Source organism: Ascaphus truei, chromosome 7 (genome assembly GCF_040206685.1).
Source record: "Ascaphus truei isolate aAscTru1 chromosome 7, aAscTru1.hap1, whole genome shotgun sequence".
In the NCBI taxonomy this organism is placed as follows: Eukaryota; Metazoa; Chordata; class Amphibia; order Anura; family Ascaphidae; genus Ascaphus; species Ascaphus truei.
Genome location: NC_134489.1, coordinates 98,596,069 through 98,608,596, shown reverse-complemented (window position 1 = coordinate 98,608,596; position 12,528 = coordinate 98,596,069). Strand labels below are relative to the sequence as shown.

Below are 12,528 nucleotides of genomic sequence, written 5' to 3'. Positions count from 1 at the left end.
CAACCAAGCAATATCACTAAGGGGGATATTACTCTGACAAACCCCACTGACATTGCAAATGCATTCAATGATTACTTTGTGGGGTGTGCCACAAACTTATTAGCGAAACGCAGCCCAAACCACAAATCTGAATCTCACCCTGGGAGTACACACAAAGCCCCACCCCCTCCCAACACTGCCCACAATTTTCAATTTGGCCCAGTATCTGAAGAGGAGATTACACAAGCGCTCCTCAAACTAAAACTAAACAGCTAATGCGGACCTGACTTACTACAATCTAGGTTCCTACGACTTGGTGCCCCAGCCATTGCCAAACCAATTGCTTCCATAGTCAACTCTATCCTGTCTGCAGGCCATATCCCTAAGACATGGAAAACTGCCAGAGGTCTTCCAATCTTCAAAAGTGGGGACAAAAACACTGTCTCAAACTACAGGCCAATCTCACTCCTCCCAATTTTATCCAAAGTTATGGAAAAATGTGTCCACTCCCAATTAAGCGATTTCTACACCAAGACAAATTTCCCTAGCCAATTCCAATCTGGCTTTCGTCCCAAACACTCCACCGTAACTACCCTGCTAAAAGTTTGCAATGAAATCCAGTGTGGAATGGAACGGGGACAACTCACTGGTGCAGTATTCCTAGATTTTGCAAAGGCTTTTGACACAGTTGATCATGCTATCCTGCTTAACAAACTCCAGAGCTCTGGAATAGGGAAGCATGCTTTAAACTGGTTTCAGTCCTACCTATCAGGTAGATCCCAACATGTGTCCATCTCAGGCTCTAACTCGAACCGCCTGGGTATCACTTGTGGTGTCCCGCAAGGCTCTGTTCTGGGGCCCCTACTCTTCTCAGTGTTCATTAATGATCTTCCCACAGCTTTTATGGAAGCCTCAATACACATGTATGCAGACGACAATCCTATATGCACACAGCCATAGCCTCTCTGACCTTCAATACATACTTCAGTCTGACTTTTTGAGACTCGAAAACTGGATTTCCCAAAACAAACTGTTTTTAAACACTGACAAGACTGTAACAATGGTATTTGGGACAAAGACTAATTTTTTAAAGCTTCCAGCGACTGAGCTCCAGATTAGAACCAACGCCAACACCACCCTAACTCCTGTCACTAGTTTTAAATACCTGGGCTTATGGTTTGACTCCCACTTAACATTCGGGATGCACATTTATACCCTGACAACCAAGACCTATGCCAAACTAGGGGTACTTTACAGGAACAAATCCTCCCTAAGTCTCCTGGTCAGAAAGCATATCGCACAGCAGATGCTAATGCCAATTATTGACTGGAGACATAGTATATGGCTCGGCACCTCAAACCCACCTTAGCAAACTTGACACCCTCTACAATTCAATTTGTCGTTTTGTTCTCCAATGCAACTACAACACACATCACTGCGAAATGCTCAAAGAACTAGATTGGTCATCACTAGAGTCTAGGCGCAAAGTTCACCTTTCCTGTCTTGCCTTTAAATTCTTCATGGGCAAGCTACCCAGCTACCTGAACAAGCTCCTCACCCCTACCACTTGCAGCACTCATCACCTGAGATCAGACTCCAAAAGACTGTTCATGGTCCCAAGGCTCAACAAAGTATCCGGCCGTTCCTCCTTCTCCTACCGAGCACCCCATAATTGGAACAACCTACCAGAGACTCTCACATCCACCACCAGTTTAAGTTCTTTCAAATCTAAGGCTGTCTCACACTTTAATCTTGTCTGTAACTGTTTCATACGCCCATAATATATATTTCTTTAACTGTGCACACAATGTCTTGTATATAATGTATACCCTGTTCATTTATGTAACTGTATTTGTAACCATGTATTATTTGTCTTTATTTGTATTATTTGTCTATGTGCCCAGGACATACTTGAAAACGAGAGGTAACTCTCAATGTATTACTTCCTGGTAAAATATTTTATAAATAAATAAACTTCAGCACAGGTAGCTCAATCAGTGGCACAAAGACTGAGCCTCCTGTGCTGAAGCAGGGATATCCTTGAGGACTGGAGTTGAGCACCCCTGGTGTAAGGTGTTGGCTCTGCAGACCAGGGCTCTAGATATATTCAGCCAGGATTCCACCCCAGAGGTGGTTGTGTCAATGCTCCTGGAAAGGCACTAATAATATCATCATTATTATGGAACAATCATCTTATTATAGTGAATGAGTTAACACTTTTACGGCCAGAGAGGTCCACAAGACACTGCAGGGGTTAATGGGGAAATGACTGTGCTGTAGTGGCTAATGTTGCAATGATCTGCATTCTCGTCAGTGAGCCGGAGGTGCAATGTTCTGCAGCGCTCATACTCACAGTTTCTCATTTCCCAAGACCTTTATTAGGAAGCCTCTTGCCTCCCGTGTCAGGTCTTCGAACATCTTCTCTTCAAACGCCACCGTGTAGCCTCTGATATTCATCAGGGTTGTGTAATCATTCTCTCCCACGAAGGGAGACACTCCGGTCAGACTGTGGGAGATAAGCACTGTCATCACCCCAAAACTGGAACAGTCTGCCGGAGACTCTCACAGCCGCCAGCAGTCTAAGTTCTTTCCAAACTAAAGCTGTCTCACGTTTTAATCTGGTCTGTAACTGTTACATACGCCTATAATATATATTACCTCTAACTGTGCATGCAATGTCTTGTATACAATGTATAACCTTGCTCACTGAATGTAACTATGTATTTGTAACTATGTATCTGTCATCATAACTCTGTGCTCAGGACATACGTGAAAACGAGCGGTAAATCTCAATGTATTACTTCCGGGTAACACATTTTTAAAGATAATTAAAAAAATAAATCAGAGACTGTCACCTCTAGGACTACATGGCACCAAGGCCCGCTGCCTCCGGACGTCACAGCTGTAGTCATGGACAGAACCCTACTCTCATAAGATCCTGGATAGCTCGAGGATCGATACAGTGAATCCAGAAGCTGTCACCTCCAGTATAGAGCTCGGGAGAATGGGCACAGAATACATAGCCTGTCCTCTCTACAGTTCTATGGGACAGGTACAGATCCTTACACCTTTAGGACTGTTCAGATGTGAGAGGGCCATGGGAAAGAGACCTTTTTAGGGCTGAATTGTTTGCGGCATGGTCACAGGCTGAAGCGCACGGTGATATTTGTGTTGAATTCTGGGCATACAAAGTACATTCAAATTAAAAAAATGAAACTCACCATAAATACGTCAGGACCCCGACCGGCCTGTGGAGAGGAGCAAAGTGCAGATGGGAAAAGAGAAGGAAGAAGGAAGGGAGAGCGTTAGCCTCCTCCCTACAAGCCCATTGCAACCCGGGTAATGTCAGTCTCAGCATCATTACTCTGCTCATCTTAAGCAGCTATGTCCAGTGCCCAAATAGTCATGTGCGGAAGTGGTGTGGTGTAGGGGTTAAATCCAAGGCCTTGAATGGACGAACCTGAAGTTCCGAATACTCCCTTTGCCTCCGCGTACCCTCCTGTATTAATGTAACATTTTAACATTGCGCCTCTCTCTCCCCTTTAAAAGTTGCCGTGCAAATACGGAGTATAAAATATCATATTTGGGTTGCCCATCCCAGGTGAAAAGTTAAATGAAAATATAAAATAGTATTATTAGTCTTTACTTGCAGGGGTGCTCAACTCCGGTCCTCAGGACCCCCTCCAACAGGTCAGGTTTTAAGCATATCCCAGCTTCAGCACAGGTGGCTCAATCAGAGGCTCAGTCAAAGCCTGAGCCTCTGATTGAGCCACCTGTGCTGAAGCAGGGATTGATTGAGCCACCTGTGCTGAAGCAGTGATTGATTAAGCCACCTGTGCTGAAGATGGGACAGATTGAGCCACTTGTGCTGAAGCTGTGATATCCTTAAAACCTGACCTGTTTCGGGGTCTTGAGGACTGGACTTGAGAATCCCTGCTTTATTGGTCAACACATTATAGCAACTTCTCTTAACTCCTTCATTGTAGCCTCTCTGGTACAGAAAGAGTTAATGGCGCAACTCCCCCCCCCCCCCTCACTTCAGCCATGGTTCTTATGCAGCCCCTGCCCATCCACTACCATATGTCTGTGACTGCTGAGATCGGCATCTGGTTCACAATCTCGGGGGCCACAAATTCAGGGGTCCCATATCTGCAGTACTGAGGCTCCCCCACGGTGAGCTCTTGGGCGTTCCCGAAGTCACATATCCGGATCTGCTCGCTGCTCGCGTCCGCCATCAGAATGTTCTCCGGCTGCCAAATCAAGACGAGGGAAGTCAGTATCGGCATAATACCTTAACTCAGGGGCTCTCGACCCCAGTCTTCAAGACCCCCCCAACAAGTCACGTTTACAGGATATTCCTGCTTCAGCATAGGTGGCTCAACCCGTTCCTGCTTCAGCACAGGTGGCTCAATCAGAGGCTCTTGAGCCACTTGTGCTGAAGCTGTGATATCCTGAAAATCTGACCTGTTGGGGGTGTGGGGGGTGGGAGGAGGGGCTACTCACTAGTCTCTGTCTTGACGTATATTGAACCTGCTACTTGGGTGCTACTCAATTAGGGAGGAGGAGCGGCTCAGTGAGTAAAGGCGCTGACTGTAAACAACGACACTGAGTGTGAAGCAGGGAGCCTGGTGCAATTCCCAGTGTCAGCTCCTTGTGACCTTGAGAAAGTCACTTTATCTCCCTGTGCCCCAGGCACCAAAAACATAGGGACTGTGTCTGTAACAATCCTATGTGCTGCGTCCCGCGCGCTATACTGTCATTGTGGCGCGCTTTGAATCCCCGTTGTCAGAAAATAGCTATATGAAATAAAGTTATTATGAATAATTATGGACGTAACTTGGCATCTCCTCGCTCCCAGGAGTGCACGCCAATCCCTATTATAAATAGAAGCATTTCGAAGCCCTGCCACCTTCTCTGACGGACGCCATTACTCATACTCCTGACCGGTCCGGCCTTTGCTGGCTGGTAACGTTACATTGTTTCGTTATAAACAAGTTCTTGATACACATGTTTTTTTTTTTTAATGTGAGACTTTACAATATTAAAAGGTCCCACGATGCTGCGCAGAGAAGAGACGCTCTATGTGGATCTGACCTTTATATCTAGATGCAGAATGTTTTTACGGTGCAAATAATCCAAACCCTCCAGGATCTGACACACAAAGGAGCGAATCTGGAAGAAAAGAGGGATCACATGAACCGCCCCCTGGCCCAGAGCTAATTGTGCTGTATTCTCCATTGTTCTCACAGAAATGCAGCTCATCGCCCATCATTATCTGTCCTGCTGTCTTCCCACATTCTATCTTAGGCTATGTCCCCAGTGGCCGCTACGGCGCGCGCTACGGCGTGCGTGCCGCAAACAAGGCACAGCGCTCTATGGGGCAGGCCCCGGTCGTCGTGTGTGCGCACAAGCTGCGATGCACGACCGCCTTGGCCAAAAGACAAGATATTTGTCTTTTGGCGCGGTGGACGAGCGTTGGCCATGTCACGGCGGCGGTTCAGCCAATGAGCGAACCAGCCACGTGACGTCATAAACGCCCCCCGCCCCCCTCCCGTCGGATCGCCTGCTCTTACTCCACACGTCCACATCACACTGCATGTAGGGAGGCGTGAGGAGTGCAGCGCTGGTATGCAATGCAATGACAATGAGTGTTTGCACCTGTGTACAGTGAGGGTGCGGATACGCCAGTTCGGTTGTATTGCAGATCTCATCCTCTGACATTGTGCCTCGTACATACACGCCACACTTTCCTCTGCACTGAGCAAACTCACCGCACTGCATCACACAGCAAATATTCAACATCGGCTGCATCACGCCTCTCACTGCACAGCCCAGGGAACATTACCTGTACAGCATCGCCTACAATTCCTGCGCACACACTGACGACTGCACACACACTGCCGACTGCGCACACACTGCCGACTGCGCACACACTGCCCACTGCGCACACACGGCCGACTGCGCACACACGGCCGACTGCGCACACATGGCCGACTGCGCACACACCACCGACTGCGCACACACCACCGACTGCGCACACACTGCCGACTGCGCACACACTGCCGACTGCGCACACACCATCTCCTGCGCACACACTGCCGACTGCGCACACCGCCGACTGCGCACACACCGCCGACTGCGCACACACTGCCAACTGCGCACACACCATCTCCTGCGCACACACTGCCGACTGCGCACACACCATCTCCTGCGCACACACGGCCGACTGCGCACACACTACCTCCTGCACACATAAGTAACTCACACAGCTGTGTCACAGCGTTCCATACACACATGACACTGGGTACCCTGCAGGTCCTCACCTCTGATTCACACACTGTGGGTTTCCTGGTCACTCTGTCTAGAAGCTCCTCCTGAGAACAGCTGCAGTCGGTCAAGGAAAATGTGAGCTTCCCTCCAGTGATGCTGTGTCCCAGTGTGACATCCCCGCCCCCCTGCAGTGTTCTGTCACAGTGTGACCTCCCCCCCATAGCAGTGTCCTGTCACAGTGTGACACCCCCAAGCAGTGTCCTGTCACAGTGTGACACCCTCTAGCAGTGTCCTGTCACAGTGTGACACCCTATAGCAGTGTCCTGTCACAGTGTGACACCCCCTAGCAGTGCCTTGTGAGTGGATACAGCTCAATGATGATGATCAGGGCATTCCTCTTCTCGAACGCCTCCTGGAAGTAGACGATGCTCTCGTGGCTGAGCGGTGACAGGACCCTCTGCTCCCTCTGTGCGCGCTCTCTCGCTGCTCCGCGGGACGAGATGAACTTAGCGGCAAAATCCCGCCCGCTGCTCTTCTCTATCACATGGCGCACATAGGAGAAGGCACCTCTGACACAAGAACACATCGGGGGTTATTCATTAAACTGCGCTAGTGACAATTGGGGCCCTATCACTCAGAAAGTAGTGTCCCGATTGGCACTATCTCAATTCACTGTGTTAGTATACACACACTGTCATCACACAACACACACCTAATCATACACACAACAAATATACAAACCTATACAAATACACACATGTCATCACCCATACAGACACAAATACACAGGTCTACATATACACACCCATACAAGTACCCTCCTCCACCTACTGACACCCCCTAAATCCCAAATTGACGCAGAGTAACCAATACAGGCCCCATACAGAGGTGTGTACAGTATACAGAGGCTCTCACCGCCCCATCTCCTTGTGGATGTTGTAATAATCTGTCAGTCTGCGAGATTTCAGCCCATCTGACTCCTCCAGCACCGACGCTCCGGCTGGCTTCGCTGTACAAAGAAAGTGCGTGTTATACAAGGATTGTCCTGGTTCTGCATTCAAACATGCAAGGTCACCACGTGCCAAGAACATACGGTATCCATCAAAGCTGCACAACCGCCGCAGACTCACGGATGAAAGAAATCGGATTGCTTTTAATGGGGTTTCTACTTGTTTGTTGTGTTTTTGGTACCCAGATTTGTCGCTGGGAGGCTTGGGGGGGTTATGTATTACACTGCGATAGTGCTGATCATGGTACGATCGCATGGAAACGATGATCGGCACGATTACACTTACACAAGTAAGCCCTATTCATACATAACTCGATATCAGCCTGTTACATTGGAACTATTACAGGGCCCCTGTGTCCCTGTGTCATGGAGTGTAGGATATGCCTTACCTGTGCACACCTGCAGCTCTGCCTTACAGGACAGCTCCCCCGACAGGTTGCGTGCGGTGCAAGTGTATACCCCTGCGTCACTCGGTGAGGTGTTAAGAATCACCAGTGAGCACTCGGTGTCATCGTATACAAAGCTGAAGTGACTGCTCTCAGCCAGGAGCTCTCCATCCTGAGGGAGAGAGACGGGGACCTCAGAGGGAAGCAGACATCCATCCATATACAGAGACAGAGAGGAGCCCCCCGCGTGTGCCACTGAAGGCTGGGCAGAGCCGGGGCTGTAGCACAGGACGCACCTTGTACCACATGATGTCTGGAACTGGCTTCCCATCCACCACCACCGCAAAGCGTGCCGTCTCCTCAACGCCAATCTCTATGTCTTCCATGATAGACTCGAAGCGAGGAGTCTCTGGGGAAAGAGAAGATAGTATCAAACGACACTATATGCATATACTGTAACCAACACGACTGTGCTTACAGCTGCAGACCAAGCAATATCCTACTTGTGTGTTTTTAAAATAAATCAGTTCTGTACTATGAGAAAATACTTGTAGCATTTTTTTAAAATCAACTCAATTACATTTTTAATGTATTATAATATAACAAACATTTTTTTTTTCTATAGCAACCATTTACAAAGTCACCCCCCCCCCCTCCTCTTCTGAAACTGGTTCTGGCAATTGAGCCCCGCCCTCTCTCTAGCAGTGCACCAATTGTATCTAGTGACTGCCTGGTCACATGATCTTCCCCACAGAACTTTACATCTTAGGTCCTCTTCTGCTGCACCGACAGCCATTTAGTGAACCACCGAGCCGAAACTCAATCACAGGAGAACGGATCGATCAGCAACTTAGCTAATTACTTATCATTGTGTGGATTGTATTGATGCGCATATTAAAGGAGGGGGAAAGAAAATTAAACAAGAAAAACGTCAGCTTAGAATCCTGCTTTAATACACAGCCCTGCTGTACATCCCAAGAACTGAATTAGACAGAAGTAGCATAGCACACTGCTTTACTGCACAGAATCCAGTGTGTAGTGTCACTGCCCTTAGTACCTGCCATCTCAATGCAAATGGTGCAGCTGTCCTCTCCATACTGATTCCTGGCCTCACACGTCAGATGGCCTAGGTCAAACTTCCTGGGGCTGCAGAGTGTGAGTGAGTGCTGGTCGTCATCTGGCATACTCATCTCACACACTCCATCCACGCTGCACAGAACTGCTTCTGCTCTGCAGGGAAGCACACACATTTAAAATAATCCATACAGTGCAGGGGGCCCCGCAGTGACGAACAAACACTTTGGCAGCATGACAAAGGTTTCCTCTTCGGACAAATGAACCTCGTGTGATACGACAGCTCTGGAGAAGCCTCCCATTGATCAGTTAGAATGTATCACAACCTGCACTGTGCCTAATATTCTCCAGAGGCAAGATAACCTTAGCGCAGGGGTGGCCAACTCCAGTCCTCAAGGGCTACCAACAGGTCAGGTTTTAAAGATATCCCTGCTTCAGGGCAATGACTGAGCCACTGATTGAGCCTTTTTATGCGACGTCGCGTCGCCGTCGCCCGTCGTGGGCACTATACGCACGGCCTTACACACCACACTCACCCTTTCTCTCTTACAGTACTTACACCACACACCTTCCAGTGTCCCACACAAAGCCCTCACACTGGTGCCAATGTGCCAGGCCGAGAGCAGAGGGTAATCACAGCACCCCAGGGTTAAACTGCTCTATGTCATAGGTCAGTGCCCGAACCATTCTGCCACGTCATCTTTATTCATGTGCACCTCAATGTTTTTGCATAGCATGGATTGTATAAGGGACATTGGATTTTATAAGGGACATTTTTAACATTTGAATGTAATAAGGAAGGATACTTTGTTCTTATTTTGCCCCACTTGCTACATGCTGCGATATTGGAATGTGCCCCGGTAGAGTTAAGCGATGGTCCCACCCCAATGGGATGTACGTGTCTGATTTGATCTGGTTGTTACCTCCGCCACGTGACCTCAGCATCCACATGATTGAGTGTCACGGTCACACAGAGCAGCTGATTCTCCACCATGTACAACACCTCCGGCCGATCCAGAATTAGCGGCGCCTCCTCTAGGTACTGACCTGTAACAGCACGTTATGTCTATCACATCCTTCGCTAGTAACATATAACATGAAAACGTGTCTAGCACCGTATCTACCTCTTACACCTCAAGCAATATCCTACATGTGTGTTTTTTAATAAATCAGTTCTGTACTATGAGAAAATAATTGTAGCATTTAAAAAAAAACTATTTTTAAAGACATTTTTAATGTATTCTAGTGTAACAAGCATTTTTGTTTCTATAATTGCCAGAGAAGAAAAAAGCCAGGGAGCCAGGTGGTAAAAATGTAGTATTCTTTAGTCAAAAAATATAAACATCACCCAAGGGAGTTGTGCAACCTCCTACGCGTTTCGGACTTAATGTCCTTTAACATTACGTCCGAAACGCGTAGGAGGTTGCCCAGCTTCCTTGGGCGATGTTTATATTTTTTTTAATAAAGAATACTACATTTTTACCACCTGGCTCCCTGGCAGCGCACTGCTTTTTTCTTCTTTGGCTATTGGACTTCTACATTTGCGGCTGGACGCGCCATTATAGACTGGTGGAGGCTCCGGAATGGGTAAGATTTACTCAATTGCTATTTGAAGAGTGTTCTTTAACTTCAGTATCGATTTAGCTTTTCTCCAATGAGATTAACTTCAGGTTGAGTCATTATCACCTTGATTGTTTTCTTCAGTAGACATTATGCGTTCATCTCACTGGTTTATCACTCACTTAACCCACTCCATAATAGAGTCCTACTCCAGAGTCTCAATTATAAGGACTATTGAAATAAGACTGTATATATTCCAAAATCATTGGAGCACCCAATTTCTCATTTGTTTCTATAATAACCATTTACAAAGTCACATCCCCTTCCTCTTCTGAGACAGGCTCTGGCCCTTGAGCCCTGCCCCCTCTCTAGCAGTGCACCAATTGTACCTAGTAACTGCCTGGTCACATGATCTTCCACACAGAACTTTGCATCTTGGGTAATCTCCTGCAGCCCTAGCAGTGATATAAGGAACCCCCGAGCCGAATCTTCAGCGATCGATTAGAGGAGAACGGATCGATCGGCAACGCAGAAACCTATACACGTCACCTATATGCAATGTACAATGTGTCACAGCAGAGCGGCTTCCTAATGGAAAGCCCCAGTCCATGCCAATCAGCATTGTTTTGCATTTATTGACTTTGAGATGTTTTCTTACCTTTTCCAAAGCTTTTTATTTTCATTTTTTTTCAAGCTGACGCTACGTTGATGCACACTCACAAGTACACTGTACGTGTCTGGAATATTAACTGTCCGGGAGGTTAAAATGGAGCTCTGCCTAAAGCTCACTGCAGTCTAAAGGTTACCATGGTAACCGCAGGAGCTAGAGATTTAGAATATGATTTTTACCGCCAACATTTTGTTTTTTATTTTAAAAGAGCAGGACACGCTCAGGGTGCACGTTACTAACATCTATAGGCGTTAAACTCATATACTGTAGGCTGGGGGGGGGGGAATGATGCTTTATAGGGGTAATAGAAACACTAATTTATAATGAGATTGAGGGGTGCATAACATTGGGTTAGTAGCACTGCCTGGTAATTCCCCTACACGGAATGTATTCAGTTTGTAGTGACACTTTATTCCGGGCCTTGCTTTCTACCTCTCACCCCAGTGCATGGAATGCTGTGCTACAGAAGGAATGAGCCAGTCCTACAATCTCTCAGCGCCACTCTACTTCCATCTTTTATCATCTTGTCTTCATTTCTTTCATCTTCTTTCCTATCTACTTGTCTCCACCCTCCCCTCTTCCTGCCCTCCATCCATGCTCCACCATCTCTCCAACCTCCCTTCCACCCTCCACCCTCTCTCAATCCCCCATCTCTCCATCCTGCCTCCTCCCTCTCTCCACCCTCCAACCTTTCTCCATCCCTCTCTGTACTGTCCCATCTTCCCTTCTCTCTATCCTCCCCTCCCCATCCTCCCTTCATCCCTCCCTCCCTTCCTCTCTCCACTCTCACCTCTGTCGAGGAGGCTCACAAACTCGCTTGGTGGGGAAGGTTTGCTGTGGGCGGTTGAGGTGTACGTGATAACTCGGAACAGATACTGGTGTCTCTTGGTCAGAGATGTGACACAATGACAGGTGTCCTTTAGGTCGCTGGCAATAACCGTCCATTGGGGTGACCCCACAGCCTGCTGCTGGACCGAGTATGTGATCTGAGCCCGGTCTGTGGGGACAAAATGAAACTCTTATGCATTGTTCATAGAACTGGTCCAGCAGCTCTATATACACATAAACTAATAACAGATCTATACTACAACACACTACTCACACTACACACTACACACACTACAACACACTACTCACACTGCCCGCACTACTCACAGTACTCACACTACCCGCACACTACTCACACACTACTCACACAACACACTACTCACACTGCCTGCACTACTCACAGTTTTCACACTACCCGCACACTACTCACACTACCCACACACTACTCACACTACACACTACAACACACTACTCACACTACCCGCACTACTCACAGTACTCACACTACCCGCACACTACTCACACTACCCACACACTACTCACACTATGCACACTACCCACACTACCCGCACTGCTAACACTACTCACACTACCCGCACTACCCACACTGAATGTGAACACATCTGAACAACTCTCATCTGTAATTACATCTATGAAGAACTTCCATGTTTCTCCATTAAAATATATCACAATCGCTAACAAAGTCACGCTCTGATGCCATGCTTAGTGCATATACAATTATATAGAGAGTT

The 12,528-nt window shown here is 47.6% G+C and overlaps 1 protein-coding gene across 5 annotated transcripts in view; it reads right to left on the bottom strand.

Moving 5' to 3' along the window:
* The window catches only part of SPEG (striated muscle enriched protein kinase), a 168,235-nt gene that overhangs the window by 33,134 nt on the left and 122,573 nt on the right, over positions 1-12,528 (bottom strand). For all 5 annotated transcript variants that reach the window (XM_075609604.1, XM_075609606.1, XM_075609605.1 and 2 more), the window contains 12 exons: positions 11,739-11,945; positions 9,642-9,765; positions 8,702-8,874; positions 7,941-8,053; positions 7,648-7,816; positions 7,165-7,258; positions 6,618-6,818; positions 6,303-6,363; positions 5,074-5,151; positions 4,057-4,229; positions 3,201-3,227; positions 2,333-2,485 (listed from right to left, as the gene is read on the bottom strand). In XM_075609604.1, coding sequence (XP_075465719.1) covers positions 2,333-2,485; positions 3,201-3,227; positions 4,057-4,229; positions 5,074-5,151; positions 6,303-6,363; positions 6,618-6,818; positions 7,165-7,258; positions 7,648-7,816; positions 7,941-8,053; positions 8,702-8,874; positions 9,642-9,765; positions 11,739-11,945 — 1,573 coding nt within the window. The remainder of the gene's footprint in view (positions 1-2,332; positions 2,486-3,200; positions 3,228-4,056; positions 4,230-5,073; positions 5,152-6,302; positions 6,364-6,617; positions 6,819-7,164; positions 7,259-7,647; positions 7,817-7,940; positions 8,054-8,701; positions 8,875-9,641; positions 9,766-11,738; positions 11,946-12,528) is intronic.